This window comes from Salvia miltiorrhiza, chromosome 8 (genome assembly GCF_028751815.1).
Source record: "Salvia miltiorrhiza cultivar Shanhuang (shh) chromosome 8, IMPLAD_Smil_shh, whole genome shotgun sequence".
In the NCBI taxonomy this organism is placed as follows: Eukaryota; Viridiplantae; Streptophyta; class Magnoliopsida; order Lamiales; family Lamiaceae; genus Salvia; species Salvia miltiorrhiza.
The window spans coordinates 9211069-9227360 of NC_080394.1; the positions used below are offsets into that span (position 1 = coordinate 9211069).

Here is a 16292-nt window from a genome sequence, read left to right on the forward strand (position 1 = left end):
ACCGCTATTTTTTCTCTCTCCCACGTTGTTTCAGTTTAATCATATTATCTCTCTCCTACGATCCTCACAATTTGGCCATTATAAAACTTTTGCTCTTCGTATACAAATCAACAAATTTCTGTTATCTACCCCAATCACATTAACAAATTTCAAAATCGAAAAATTCCCCAATAGAAACCCTTTTCATCAACCCTTTTCTCATCTTTCTCTGATTCCACCATGGCCTCGGCTTGCTCATGTCCTGTAACACCGCTCTGATTTCGTTCGCTCATCAATTCTGGCAGATTCAGTCGCCATTCTTCAGTCGCTCATCAAAGGGTTTAGGGTGAAAGAAGAAGAGAATAGAGGGAATGGAGAGTATAGGGGAAAGGGAGTCACGTCACAGCGGTGTTCCTGTCGGCGGCGGGTTGGTGGTCATGACGCTGATTGACAACGTCGACTAATTACCGGAAATTAAGAAGTGAAAGGGGACCTCTGGATTTTGCAGATTTTGGAAGGAGGGTTTGTTTATCTTCACTGTTCAGCATATGATTGAGAGGAGAAGTGAGGGAGAGTAGTGCTCTGAAAGATTCTCCCAAAAAGCCGGTAGATCAGAGCAGAGAAGAAACGAGATCTAGCGAGAAAAGTAGTGAGGCGGCGGAGGGATCGAGGGAGAAAGGAGGAAATGACACACACGGACGAGACGATCGGCGATCGGAAGCGCGAGAAAGGCGTGGGTCAGGTAGAGCTGAAGCAGAATATAAGAAGTTGAGTGCTGCGAGCCCTGCGGCGATATTGAAGGCTGCGAGGCTGAATATTGTGGTGCTTCTCTTGGTATTTGGGCATGGGAGAAGTGAGAGGCGAGATAGGAGAGAGAGAGATTTGAAGTTTTAAGATAGGATTTGGGCTTTGGCTTTTATGTAAATCTCTTTTTAATTTGAGTCATAGTGAATAAAGGGTGAACAAAACAGTACGCAAGTTTTGATGAAAGAGTGGGTCTTAATTAAGTAGAAGAAATTGAAGCATTTTATTAAACTTATTTGAAATTATTTTGAAAATAATAATTTTCAACACATGAAATTGTAAAATAAATATTATTATGTGTATATATTAAGTACTATAAATTATTTGATTATATATTTTGAGTATGAAAAGAATTTATTTATCTCTATATATCTATATATCTATATATATATATGAAACATCAGTTTTTTTGTTCCCACCAATTTTTCTCTTTTCTTTCACTATGCATTTTTTCACATTTTCTCTCTCCTCTCTCTATCACACGTTTTTTTCACTATTTTTTTTTCATACAATTTCTCTCTCTTCTACTCTCTCTTTCATACTTTAGTGATTTAAAAAAAAATTGATTTATAGAAAGATATTCTATATGTATCTTAAATTAAAGATAATGACAAGATCTTTAATTTGGTATAAAAATCATAAAATATGAATTTAAAACAAATAAGTTATTGTAATTAAAAAATTTATGGTAATTATTTTTCTCTCTCCTATTTCTTTTTCTCTATTCTTTTATATTTTTATCTCTTCCTTTTTTTGCACTATTATTATTGTTGTTATTAATATTATATCGAAATTGTTTTATTGTAATTTAATAATTGTTGTTATTATATTTTTTTCTCTCTCTCTCTCTCTTTACTACAAAATTTATCTCTTATCTTTCATCTTTTGAAAAAAAAAATAATTTAGAATGAATAAGTTATGATAATTTAAAGTTTTAAAATATTAGTATTTTGTTCTTTCCTCTCTACTTTAATGAGTGTTAATTTTCTCTTTAATGACATGTTTACTTTTTTCTATTATATTAATTTTTTTTTGTATTTTTAGATAAAAATAAGTAAATATCATGTGTTTGTGTTTACATATATATTTTTAATTATAATAGTTTAAATGTAATAGAGGTGAAGGAATATATATTGGTTCATTTTATAACTCTTTTTTTAAAATATTTTTTTTGTATTAATGTTAATTTAACTTTGTAGATGAAATTAGTATATATATTAAAAAAATATAATTTCAAATTATTTTTTTATATTTGTGAATTATTTATTTATTATGATGCATCCTACTTTATAATTATAATAAACTATAATGCTAATTTTCATTATCAAATGATTATTAATTATTTAATAACTATAATTGTCATTACACTTTATACAAAGTTGAAAATTTACGTTTTCAAATCCAAAATTTTATTGAGTAATTAATGTCTGTTTAATTTCGATACTCGCCGTGCATCGCACGGGAGATCGTTCTAGTAATAATGTAAAATAACAACCAAAACCGACCCCCGAGTCCTAGTGTCACCCTCGGCTTGTTTGTGGGCGGTGTGCTATGAGAATTGTTTTTATTGCAAGTTTTTGCAATTCATTTCTCATTGTTGTTGCTTTTGTTTCTTAAAAAAATACGATCTCCAATTCTCCATCACCAAAAGCTCTATTTTACCCTTCGTATAATTTTTTGGAGGAATTGTTTTGCTAGATGCGAAAGGATCAAATAAAATTAAAATTAATAATAAATTAATTTATATTATTTTTTATTTGTCTATTCTATTGCTCATACTAAATTTCCAAGGAGAAAAGCTTTGATTCTTCATTATCACAAGCGTATTAGTTATAAGGTGACAGCGATGGATAATACCCCGAATTTAAAAATTAAGGGTAATTTTAAATGCAGCCCCCAATTTTCTCACCATAGCCCCTTATTTTTTTAAAAAATAAAAACAATTATAATTATACTATTTTATCCTTGTAGCCTCTGTTTAAAATTTGTAATAAATTAATAAATTTATCAAAATTAATACGTATAATCTCTTAATCATATATAACCCCCATTAAAAATAATCATACATAACCCCCTAATCAAAGACTGGAAAACGTGGAGGCTACATCTTCCAAGAGACTGCCATTGTTAAGTTTTCTTTATTCAAAGTAATCTTTCCAAGGATTGTTGAGGCAGTTAACAAGCGTAAAAGTTTTGATTCAAGGAAATTCTTCGGATTGTCTCTTCCCTGATACTGCAATCATATAATTATCAGAATCTTCATGAATAAATTCTTCCGACTTTGACTGGAGAGCAGTACCTGTTTGAAGAACTTAAACAATTTCTCTAATTCTCCATATATAACGAGAATGAAATTTTAATGTAAATAAAATGCCGGAGTGACATCTCTCCGAGCCCAAGATCGGATTCTGATTAGCAACATGAAAATTGTGGATTGCAATGTAAAGATGGTCAAATAACAAAAAAGTTTCTCACTACACTTGCTTTGATATAATGCACGAGAATGACTTGACATAAGAAGGAAAGGTGAAAGGAAGAAACAGAGAAATGAGTAGTCAATTAGAGTTTTAAGAATCCTGTAATCATAAATAATTGGGATTGATAACATTGGAGATTTTCAGAATTTCAAAATTGTGGAAATTTGATCTTCACCGAATGATGAGAAAACAAGAGAATTTAGAGTTTTTCCCAGATATGCTAGTGAGAGACAAAGTTGGAAATGAGAATCTGTGGGTGTTAATGGAGGAAGGAGAAAACGTAGGTGAGAAAGTCACTTTAGATTGTAATTTAGCAATTATGTTCTTCTGATGTTCCTAGATTAATAAGTTGGGGGCTATATATAAATAAGCTATTTGTCAATATTTTTAATATATTAATTTATTATAAATTTTAAATGATAATTATTAGGGTAAAATAGTACACTCATATTTTTGTTTTTATTTTTTAAAATAAAAGGCTATAGTGAGAAAATTGGGGGCTATATTTAAAATTACCCAAAAATTAATCGCTATTCATTAGTCCAGATGGTGGGTTTAAATATAAACTATTTTTTCTTTTCCTTTATTTGTGATATATAATATGTAATCCCCTGGAACAATCATTCGTGGACCCTTCCCACCTCATGGTCGGCTATAATATATTGTGCCAGTTTAATGGATGAATTGAACGTGCATATATATCTATATAAAGGTTTTATCAAGAAATTCATTTTTCATCAAAAATAAGAATAATAAATAAATTAATAAATTTTATAAATATATGAATAGAAATATTATTTAATATATTAAAATTTTCGACCATCCAGAATTCAAATTTCAGACTAACATGCTTATTCAAGTGATTGTAACATTTTATGCTATTAGCATGCCACAAGTATGTGCACGAATTGATGATATGCTCAGTAAAAAAATATTCATATGCTAAGAAAGGATATGAAATGATTGATCCAAAGGGTCTCCAAATGCGTGCGTGTTTAATTAAAATCAACATAAGATATTAATACGTTCGCTTTAGTTATTATACTGGTGGTTGTGTTTTCTGAGTTGGGATGAAAAATTAACTTTTACTTGATTCAATTAAAACGCAGTTTAAAAATATCAATTCAATTTCACCTTTGTATTTTTTAGGGATAATTGCGTGAAAATACACAAACTTTGCCAAAAATCCATATTTGACGCGAAGTTATGATTTTACATTTTAATACACCAACTTTCGTTGTTGTCCAAATTTGACACGACTTAATTCTTAAAAATTCAAAAAATAACCTCTTTTTGTAAATAATTATATAAAGACCCACTTATGTTATTATTTGGGACATTTAAACCAAAACAAGATATTTCCTTATGATGTTTTCTTTTAATCTTTGATCCGCGCCTAAAATGGTTTAAAAGAAAACATCATAAGGAAATATCTTGTTTTGGTTTAAATGTCTCAAATTATAACATAAGTGGGTCTTTGTATAATTATTTATAAAAAAGGGGTTCTTTTTTGAATTTTTAAGAATTAAGTCGTGTCAAATTTGGACAACAACGAAAGTTGGTGTATTAAAATGTAAAATCCTAACTTCGCGTCAAATATGGATTTTTGGCAAAGTTTGTGTATTTAGGTGCAATTTTCCCTATTTTTTAATTGCAAACTCTGTGATGCCTTCACCGAGATGCTAGATAAAAACTGGCTGGAATGATTTTCTCCAAAACGCAAGTTGCAACGCAGTCATCGCCACATGTTATCCGTGTATGCAAAATTAAATAAAGTCGATAAAAATCCAAAAAACGCAAATATTCGACCAATAAATTCAAGTGGCAGTAATAAAAAAAAAAACATATGAATAGATAATACTCATTCGGTCCCACGAATCTTGACGCATATACCTTTTTGGGTCGTCCCATGAATTTTGACACATTTCCAAATAAAGTAATAATTATTACATTCTATCTTCTATTTTATCACTTTTATACTTTATTACTTTATTACCTATACACTTAAAACACTAATCTACAATTCCTTAATTTCCGTGCCGAAGCCAAACGTGTCAAGATTTGTGGGACGGAGGGAGTAAAAGAATTTTGATAATAAGAAATCTCATAATGTGGAGTATAATGCGACGTGGCACGATGAGAAGAAATTGGAGGCGACCTTTTAGACAATGATGAGCAGTCGATAAATAGAAGCTGTGCTGAGGCACACAACGTAACATTCGCAAAAACCATAGCTCTTGAACCACATCAACACAGACAATGCCGCTCGCTAGAATGACACTCGGATCTCCGGCCGAAGCCAGCCAACCCGACGCCATCAAGGCCGCCATCGCTGAGTTCATTTCTATGCCCATCTTCGTCTTCGCCGGCCAAGGCTCTGGCATGGCTTTCGGTAAGCTAAATCCTCACATGTGTTTGTGTTTGTGTATGTGTTGGATATATAATTAATAAGTAAACATTAATTGCATCCCTCTCTCAACAGCCAAGCTGACGGACGGTGGAGCAGCCACCCTGGCCGGACTTATCGCCGCGTCCATAGCGCACGCCTTCGCCCTCTTTGTGGTTGTCTCCGTTGGCGCCAACATATCGGGTGGCCACGTCAACCCCGCCGTCACTTTTGGCGCCTTCATCGGCGGCCACATCTCCCTCTTCAGAGGCATCCTCTACTGGATCGCCCAATTGCTCGGATCCGTCGTTGCATGCTTGCTGCTCAACTTCGCCACCGACGGACTGGTGCGCCTAATCCTTCAAATTAAATTACTGTTGATTCATCTGATCTGACCATGCATGATCGCATTTGTAGATGCAGGAGACATCGGCGTTTGCGCTTTCAGCCGGCGTGTCGGAGTGGAACGCCGTGATCTTCGAGATCGTGATGACCTTCGGCCTGGTATACACGGTGTACGCGACGGCGGTGGACCCAAAGAAGGGCGACATCGGGACCATCGCCCCCATTACCATCGGTCTCATTGTGGGCGCCAACATCCTCGTTGGCGGCGCATTTGACGGCACCTCCATGAACCCGGCCGTGTCCTTCGGCCCGGCTGTGGTGAGCTGGACATGGAATAGCCACTGGGTGTACTGGCTTGGCCCCTTGGTAGGCGCCGCCATCGCCGCCCTTGTCTATGAGCTCCTCTTCATCAACCAGAGTGGCCATGACCAGCTCCCAACCACAGATTACGCTAACAAATTTATTTTCACCACATCTGTTGTATTATCATGTATGCTATCATCACTTGCCTTGTTTCTGTGGAATCCATGATTGTCAACTATCTCATTCAACCATCATCTCATTAGATGTTGAAATTTGGTTTGCAAAATCAGTTTGAATGTCTGATCAATTATTTTGCTAATAAATTAGAGCATAGCTCAAAGAAGCAAAACTACCAACAACACCAAAGAAAAAAACACAAAGCCTACATTTGAGGCAGCAGATTAGTGACGATCTATTCTCAGCTTCGCTTCTTCTTTTCTTGTTTTCCAAGTTTCGATCGACGCTGCTTGAATAAGTGGAGGTAAAGTTTCAACCACAAAAATGGATAGCAGAAAAGAAAAACCTGCGCAAAGAGTTAAATTATCAGTTTATATCTTACACTTCATTACTTTATAATGTACAAGACAATTGTCTTCTCAGTCTTCTAGTAACAAATTAAAGAAAAGTTATCTAAATGACCCCACATCATTTATTTTTAAATTAACTATGTGTGAATATATCATCTTTTTTAGCAAGTGAGACGTACCACCATGAAGTTGTAGTAGCTGAATGGAAGGCTATCTGCATACAGTTTTTCCTTCTTTATGAAGGGAAGTGCTTGGTACATAAGCCACACTACATCAAGCATGGGCCTCGATTTCAGTCCAGATAAGCGAAAGCACAAACAGTAAATACATAAACGGAACGTTTAGAACAAGAACTAAGTAGTTGAAATGCTTACTTTCACCGGGAAAAACTCCAATAGGATACAAGATAATGAATGCGTTGTACCTAACAAAGCAAAGATGATTTTGTACATATAATGAGGAGATATGTATTCAAATGCCCCTGCAAAGAAAATAATTAGAAAATGTACCTGATAAAAGTGATCCATTTTGGTGAACTGCCAACGCAATAGAGCGCATAATGTGAGTACCTGATCACCTACATTAAGATACGTGATATAAAATGTCTTATGCAACATGAATGGTTGTCAAGAAAGATAATAGAGGAGATAAGATGAATCCAAAACAGACTGTTAACAAACAGTTGAGTCTGTGCGCATCTCCTACCTTTCTATGCATTTGAAAACTCTATACTGATGAAAAAGTTGTATCAATTCTAGTAATCATCTTTTCAATGAGGATGGTTCAGCAAAAGATAGACATCTAGCTTTTATTATAATAAACAAAGTGCATGATAGAAACAGTGAGATGAGTAAACAGAATTGAATGCCAATAAATAAGATGAAGACTCTAGTAGATTAATGCTTATTACTCACAATCCATGATTAACTTCAATGTCGAATACGGCATTAGCTTGTATTTCTGCAAACAAATCACTACATGCAGCTGGGAGAAGATATATGGTGTGTTTTCATTTGGTGAATGAGAAAGCGGAGATAACACCTTTTTCACTTTGCTCATCAAGAATCTTGACAAATTAAGGCCAAATTCAAACTCTTTCTTGCAGTATATTAGTGCACTCAAGAAGTTGAACTACCCACATATAAAATGAGCTATTCATCTCTTAATGTCATTGATTACATGCTACTTCTTAGTTCATTTTCACTAACATAAACTGGCCAAAAACGTCATGAGGAACCAATAGAACTCGCGACTCACCTCAGATACACTCCAAGCCACAAACGTTATGAAGACCGATGGTAGTTCCTGAACCTACATAAAAGAAAACGTACAATATATTCCAGTCATTTCTTATCCCCCAAAGTAAAAAGAGGAAAATACATTGGTTCAGCATGATAATGACTTTGTGACCTACTGTTTTAACCCAATTGGCAACCGGAGACGATGCAAAGCTGTGAACATGGATGACACGATGTCATTTCACATTTGAAGTGAGTACACGAGTTTAACGTGATAATATGACTTTGTGATCGTTTAAATCCCAATTAATCACCAACACATTTTTTCATTCTTTTTCATTTTTTATGCTAAAATTATCGCGAGATCATATTTTCAAGCTAAACTAGTGTGTTGACCTCAAACGCAAAATGACATTTTTTTTCGTCCATGTTGACAGCCGCATGTCATCTACAGTCACCAACTATGTTGTCCCACACTGGAATTCACGTTCGGGCTAAACTAGTCACAAATCTAATAATGTACAATTGTATTTTTTTTTCAGCAAAAAAATTCTTAAGCACCCCTTACTGCATATGCTAAAATCTTTGTTGTTGTTGGACATATTTTATCAATAATATTACTGAAATGCACAAACAACATTATTGATATCTAGAGCACAAACCTCGGGAATTTGACGAACAATAGCGAGCAAAAAGTGAGTTCTTCCTCCCCATTGCATCAGAGGAAGCACAACACCACTCGGCACAATTCCTTCAAATTTAAAATCCCAATTTGTTTTTTAAATAAAAAAAAAGAGAGAGAAAAACTTCATAGAGATATTCAAAATCAAAAACACCAAAATCATTAATCTCAAACTCACCAACAGCCCCATGAATAACTTCCAAGAATGCAAGACACTGCAAAAGGCCTTGACGCCAAAAATGAAGAATGACAACAGAGACACATAAATAATACTGCAAGAAAAAAAAGATATTCATATGTATTGGTTGGTAGGCACTCACAGATTAGTTGACCGGCAGAAGAGAAGGCGGCAGTGGTTGATTTGGAGGAAGAGAAGCTGCTCAAAATTCTGAACAGAGACAAAGCCCTGCGAGTTGAGATAGAAGGTCAGTGTCGACGAGGATAAAGAGAAAGTAGGGAGAGAGAGAGAGAGAGAGAAAATCATACCATCCAGATGCCTGGACGAGATTGTAGAAGAAAAGATACGAGCTCCGCAGTTGTGACATTTTCAGTGTGGAGTGTGTCGGTTTGCTTACTTTCAAACTATAACTTCAATTTTTTCAATAAATTCAATGTTTTCGATCACTAAATCTAGTGTACTGTATATTTAATGGATACAACTTCGGAAGTAGGACAAACATGGTTCAATTTTTAACACCAACACACACAAAATCGTACATGTATTTCTTTAATGGACTTCTTCGACCAATGGGCAATGTCATCTAAACTCTTATTTAACTATATAGATTGTAATTTCTTAAAAAAAAAAGAGTATATAGCTTGTAATTTCATTTTGTCTATTTAGATATTACTTTTTTTTTTTCCGATTAAAATAAGAACATTTCACATGATAGAGAGTAAAATAAACTAGTACTTCACAATGAATGAATTTATATCCTACCCCAACTTATATAAAGAGACGTGGCAATCCATTTAGAATCCTTATTTTTCATTATAATAGAAAAATATAAGTAAGACCCATAGTGAAAGATTCAAGTAAATTTACCTGCACTCCTCCTAAAAGCTTACCTAAATAACTAGAGAAAAATTAAGAAGAGCACATTCAACATCTGATATACAGGATTGGGTGATGAACTCTTCTTAATTTATTATAAGAGACGAGTAGTTGAATCTCTCGTATCTTTTTTATATGATAAATTATACAAACAAATAAAGAAATTTAAACATCGCATAACGATGAACTCGAATTCAAAAATTTATGCTTTGGACATTAACAAACTACTTACCGCTAAGCTAAATCACGCACACTAAATCTCTCCTACTTGTATAATGTCCACAAATATAATTAGTCAAGTGTAATTTGAGATTTAGTAGGTGTGCATTTGTGATATAACGAGAAAAGAAGGAAACAAAGCCCCAAATTTTTTTGTTATAACATTTTTTTTAAAAAAAGAGAGCACTCAAAATAAAGTAAATAAGGAGATAGATAGAGAGAGTAATGAAAAAGTAAAAAAAAGAGATGAAATAAATGAGAAAAAAAATAAATATAATAAATAAACTAAGCTATTACTACTTTTTTAAAGTTAGACATTATGAATGAGATGCTAAAAAATGGAACGTTATTTTTTAGAGTGAATACTATCTGTGGTAGCGAGTAGTGCATTCGATTATATGGTTCGATTTTTGCTAACACCAAACCGAACCGGATTAACCGAAATTTTTATAATTAAAATCGAACCGAACCAAAAAATTATTTTCTTTTAACAAGAACTCTTGCTTTTAAAACCACTTTGAATACTTGTACACACTTTAAGTAAAATTTGTTAAAATCGCGTACCTTTCTTTCTTGAGAGCGGAGTGTAGGCGAGCTGAGGGTTGCTGTGTAGCTTAGAAGTCTAGAGATGTTATTCTAGACTCAACATCAATGAAATAGCGGTCTCAGAGCCAAGAACTTTTGCTCTGATACCATTTGTGATAGCCCTAATTTCCCGGGAGAAAAAGAAATGGGCTATGCGACAGGAATACTAAGCTTTACTCGAATAAAATGGGTACTGTGCCCTCAAGGTTGGGCATTATCTCATTGATAGAAAGATATGCCGTGTTTAAAATATAACAAGTATGGCATTATGATATAATTGTTCTCCCTAACTGGATCGAAAGTTCGAAGGTCTGAGCCCAAAACAACATTTCATATTAGGCATATAATATATATGCAGAATAACAATCACTTGGGAAAACGATGGAAAATAAAATCCAGATTAAAACGATTTAAAGTATAGTTAGGCATAAGATTATATTCACCAAGTGAATCTATTTCAGCGGAAGTAAAACATAGTGTTCTTCAATATTACAGCAATAACCTCTCCTCAGCTTCGCACATCACCACCAGCTGCTCAATCTGCAAAAGGTTTTGAAAACAATTGCAAGGCTGAGTACTAGTGTACTCAGTGGGTTGAGCCATTTAAAAACATTTTAAATATCATTTACTGAAAAAGATAATTCATGCCTTTAAACAGTATAACACAGAATGTTTTTAAAGAGAGTCATTCCATGCATACTAAAATAATCTGAGCTCATATTTTTCTGGCCATCTATTGGGCATGCTATCTACAACTGGTTGTCACCGATCTCTCGAGACAACAGGTTCTGGTGTACGTACACAATTCTGGTTAGCAGGGCTAACAATGTTCTGGTTGGCGGAGCCAACAATGTTCTGGTAGAAGCAAGAGAGCAAAAACATTTTAAGCATGAACCATCAACTTTAACTTTACATAAAACCGAGCTTATTAGCTCAAACATACATTTCGTAAATAAAGCCTCACCTGATTTGGAGAAAATTCAAACAATATAACTCAGCTGATCAAGAGCCTAAATATCCTCTTCTGTAGGATCTACAAGATAAGTTCTCAACTTAAACTCATAGTCCTAAAATCAAACTTAACCTTCATGACTTATCATCATTTTCTAACTAGATTCGCAACACCCGGATTTTCAAAAATTCAACATAAAACTTAAAAATCATTTTTCTTGGCTAAGGGTTTCAATAATACCCTTGCTCGGCTTTTACTTAAAAACTCATCTTGAGCATAAAATCAATTTAAAAATATTTTACTTACAAACATTTGTAAGACTTTAACTTTTTAATTAAAACATATAACCAAACAAATAAACATGTAGCCCCAAAAAAAATTAATATAAAGGCCCAAACTAAGCCCAATACTTCATGGTCCTAACACAAATTCCTCACTTATTTCTCACTTCACTTGTTATCTCTCTCTCTCTGTAACATGCTCATGCTCAAGCTCTCTATCTCTCTCTCTCTCTCTCTCTCTCTCTCTCTTTTTCTTCCTCACGCCACCGTCTCCCTCCCCTTCAATCCCGGCGGCCTCTGTCGCCGCCAGCCACCACCGCCACGGTACCACCCCTCTGTCTCCCTCGCATCTCCCTCTCATATCCCTAAAAAGAAATCCCCAAAAATCCCTAGCTTCTCTCACCTCTTCAATTTCCGGCGAGCTAGCCGCCGGAGCCACCGCCTCCCTCCTTCAACTGACAGCTAGGGTCAGCCGGACCGTACCCATCGCCGCCTCCCTCGTCTGACTCTCCAACTCATCGCCGCCCTACCCCTCTTCTTGACAGGCGAACAGCAGCAGCCATCGGCCACCACCGCCGTCGATCTCATCCTCTCTGGACCGTCGGTCGACCTCAAAGGCCGAGGCCGCCGTCGCTCCCTCCGCTGAACAGCCCCGCCGTCCAGCCGCCTCCCATTTCTCTCTCTATTTCTGGCAGACGGCCAGCAGGGGCATCAGGCCGCCGCCATCCATCGGCGTCGCGGCCACCACGCCGCTCCCGACAGCAGCACCGCCAACCCCCCCTCTCTCCTCCATTCTTCCTCGACTCCAACCCGCCTTGACTCTCAACAGTAGCTGCAGCCTCCCAAAACTCACACACCAACACACACAACACAATAGCATAAATAACTTCTTGTATTTAAAACGCAAGATGATGCATAGGTATATATATAACTATCTTTGATCTTCCATATATATATATAGAATTGGTTTGTGAAATTGAAATCATTGAATATTGGTTAGTTCGAGGAGACATCAATATAATTGATGCAGAAAGCAGGGTAGAAAATAAAGCAAACCTTGATGAGGGTTATGCTATCTGTATCCGCATGAATTGGATTCGAAAATCTGGGATTGGGAAGAGTACTGCAGAAATTCTAGCAGTTGAAGAAATTGAATTGTGAGTGATTATTTTTGGGGTGATCTGAATTAGATGAGGAAGGGGTGTTAAAAAAGGTGAAAACAAGCTACGTGGATGTTTCTTCTTCTTTCAATAAAAGGTGAGAGTGAAATATCTTGTTTGTTCACCACTGTAGAAGGCGCGAGCTCAAAGAAAGAAGGAAAAATGATAATTGTATAATAGGCTGAAGAATCTGGTCCAAAATATTCTTAAATAGCCTAACAATCAGTTAAGCCCAAATTATTCCAAAATAAATAAGTTTGAAGATCCATCATAATTGATTCATATGAAAACTTAAATCATATTCATGTAATCGAAATTATGCAAATTATAAAGTTCGCTTTCCTTTTTTTTTTCTTTAAAACTTTCGATAAATCTTTTGTTGGAATTTTTTTAAAAAAAATATTTTTCTTCGGGGTGCGAATCAACTTAATTCTAAACCTAAACATTCTTCTAAAATCATATTGAGGAAAAAAAATCGGGGTATTACACATATCGTGTTCTCACAAGAAATCAAATATAAGTTGACCTTGAACTAGGGGTGTCAGAACAGGGCGGGTCGAGTACACCCTATCGGATTTTTGTGGGTACCTAACCCCGATTTTTCAGCATTTTAGCAACCTGATAACCGACCCAATAGCTATTATCGGGTACGCTAATACCCAATGCAGTTATTAATTAGGGTACCCGCATACCTACATTTCTATTACTTCTTTGAATTTTATTTTTCTTAGAAACACCCCAAAATAATAATAATAATAATAATAATAATAATAATAATAATAATAATAATAATAATAATAATAAGGGTTAATGGCATGTAAAACCACGAACTTTGAGTGAATTCTGGTTTTAACCTCTAACAAACGATTCTGCTTATAAAACCACGAACTTTGAAATTTTTCTGATTTTAACTACGGGATAAATTTCTAGCGAAAAATAGGCCGAGTTGGCAGCCTGAAATCCAGCGTGGCTTAATCGATGATGACGCAAAAACAACGTCGTTCTTTTAAAAATACAAAACGAAGTCATTTAACTTAAAAATAAGAATTTTGCATCTTATTAAAAGAATTCTACAGAGATGTTACTTAAAAGCTATTTATATTTTCTCCAATCCACTTGATTCCACCGAATGCCAAAATAATTTAGAAATAAATAGAGCTATTATAATAATAGGATGAAAGATAAGAAAGCAATTAGAGGAAATAGCCAAAATGATTTTTACTAATGAGCTAAGCAATTGCCCAAGGATTGTTGGGAAAAAAACACAAATAATTCCACCCATTATCAAATCGAAAGCAATATCAAAGATATAAATTATCTAAGACGGGAAAAATAATGACACCGATATTTAACGTGGTTCGGCCAAACTGCCTACGTCCACGGACCCACCCCAATATATTAGAGAATCTCACAAAATGAGGAGTACAACAATACCACACTGTATTTTGTATCTTGCCTACACAGAGGCTATCTCTCGACTCACTTTTATCACTCGTGTTTAACTTCCACACTGAAGTTTTCTCTCACAATATTTTCTCACTCTCTAGCACTTCTTTCACAAGACTTCTTTTGTGAATTTTGGGATGCTCTTCAAGCTGCTGCGATGCACCCATTTATAGCCTCCATGTTTGTTGATTCCACCTCACATCCCAACTTTCTCAAAGTTGATTCCACCTCACATCCCAACTTTCTCATAGTTAATGGGGATGCACTTTCCTCTTTGGTGGTGGCAAAGTTGTGGTGGTGGCAAACAACTTTCTCAAAGTTGTGGTGGTGGGGCCTCCATGTTTTGGCTAACAATCTCCCACTTGAAGACTGATTTTAATCTGTCTTCACACCTTGATCATCGCAGCAGCCTTACTGTCTTCACTGTAGAAGACCAACTGAAGTTGAGCACAACTCCAGTTTCTCTTTGCCAACTGTCTTGGTTAACATATCAGCTGAGTTCTTGCTTCCCTGGATCTTCTCAAGTTGTAAGATCTTCATCTCCAGCAGGTGACGGATGTAGTGATACTTCAACTCAATGTGCTTTGTCCTTGAGTGAAACGCTGGATTCTTAGCCAAGAAAATAGCACTTTGACTGTCACTAAAGAGTGTACTATTCTCATGCTTCTTCCCAAGTTCTCCCAAGAAATTCTGCAACCATACCATCTCCTTGCTTGCTTCCGTCACGGCTACATACTCAGCTTCCGTAGTAGACAACGTGACAATCTTCTGCAACTTAGAAGACCAAGAAATAGCAGTACCACCAAAAGTAAATACATACCCGGTTGTACTCTTCCGACCTTCCAGGTCATTTGATGCCAAATCTGCATCAACATAGCCAACCAACTTGGCACTCTTGCCATCAAAACATAAAGCCTTGTCCGTGGTACCTCTTAAGTAACGAAGAATCCACTTGACTGCTTCCCAATGTTGCTTGCCCGGATCACCCATGAATCGGCTCACTACTCCCACTGCATGCGCAATATCTGGCCTTGTACACACCATGGCGTACATTATGCTGCCTATTGCCGATGCATAAGGAACTTTTATCATCTCGGCACGTTCCTCCTTTGTACATGGCGACTCCTTCTTCGACAGCTTGAAGTGACAACCCAACGGGATGTTCACCGGCTTTGAATTCTGCATGTTAAATCTTTTCAATACCTTCTCAATGTAGTTGGCTTGTGAAAGATACAACTTTCCTGCCGCCTTGTCTCTTTTGATCCTCATGCCAAGAATCTGATTGGCCTCTCCAAGATCTTTCATGGAGAATCGTTCAGACAATTGCTTCTTCAACTTATCCATTTCCTTTGCATCAGCTCCTGCGATCAACATATCGTCAACGTATAGCAAAAGGATAAGATAACTTTTGTCGAACCTCTTGTAGTAGCAACAATGATCAGCGTGGCATCTCGCGTAGCCAATCTCCAACATAAAACTGTCAAACTTCTTATACCACTGCTTCGGAGCTTGCTTCAGGCCATACAAGCTCTTTTTCAACTTGCACACAAGATTTTCTTTTCCTTTCACCACGAATCCCTCGGGCTGTGTCATGTACAAGTTTTCCTCCAAATCACCATGAAGGAACGCTGTCTTTACATCCATCTGATGTAACAACAAGTTTTCTGCAACTACCATGCTCAACACTAAACGAATAGTGGTCAGTTTCACAACAGGAGTAAAAATATCGGTATAATCAATACCGTATCGTTGCTCAAACCCTTTGACAACCAGCCTTGCCTTGTAGCGTTTGCTACCATCAGCTTCAATCTTGATTCGATAGATCCACTTGCAATGCAATGCCTTCTTCCCCTT

The 16292-nt window shown here is 36.0% G+C and overlaps 2 protein-coding genes across 7 annotated transcripts; one reads left to right on the top strand and one right to left on the bottom strand.

Annotated features, from left to right (window-relative positions):
• Nucleotides 1–5488: 5488 nt before the first annotated feature.
• Nucleotides 5489–6522, top strand: LOC130998034 (aquaporin TIP1-2-like). Its single transcript, XM_057923470.1, has 3 exons — nucleotides 5489–5652; nucleotides 5743–5993; nucleotides 6070–6522. Exons 1-3 carry the CDS (start codon nucleotides 5520–5522, stop codon nucleotides 6520–6522), a joined length of 837 nt encoding a protein of 278 aa, XP_057779453.1. The 5' UTR covers nucleotides 5489–5519.
• Nucleotides 6523–13166, bottom strand: LOC131000742 (uncharacterized). 6 transcript variants are annotated; one of them, XM_057926799.1, is made up of 10 exons: nucleotides 11564–13166; nucleotides 9228–11454; nucleotides 9062–9147; nucleotides 8920–8967; nucleotides 8722–8810; nucleotides 8079–8132; nucleotides 7331–7398; nucleotides 7196–7245; nucleotides 7001–7089; nucleotides 6523–6817 (listed from the first exon to the last, which is right to left on the bottom strand). In XM_057926799.1, the coding sequence occupies exons 2-10, from the start codon at nucleotides 9284–9286 to the stop codon at nucleotides 6713–6715; spliced, it is 648 nt and encodes a 215-aa protein (XP_057782782.1). In that variant the 5' UTR covers nucleotides 9287–11454; nucleotides 11564–13166; the 3' UTR covers nucleotides 6523–6712. The 6 variants fall into 6 exon arrangements, with proteins under 6 accessions (XP_057782782.1, XP_057782779.1, XP_057782781.1 ...); XM_057926796.1 differs by having other exon boundaries at nucleotides 12889–13158; XM_057926798.1 differs by having other exon boundaries at nucleotides 9228–9323; nucleotides 12889–13155.
• Between the last annotated feature and the right edge of the window lie 3126 nt (nucleotides 13167–16292).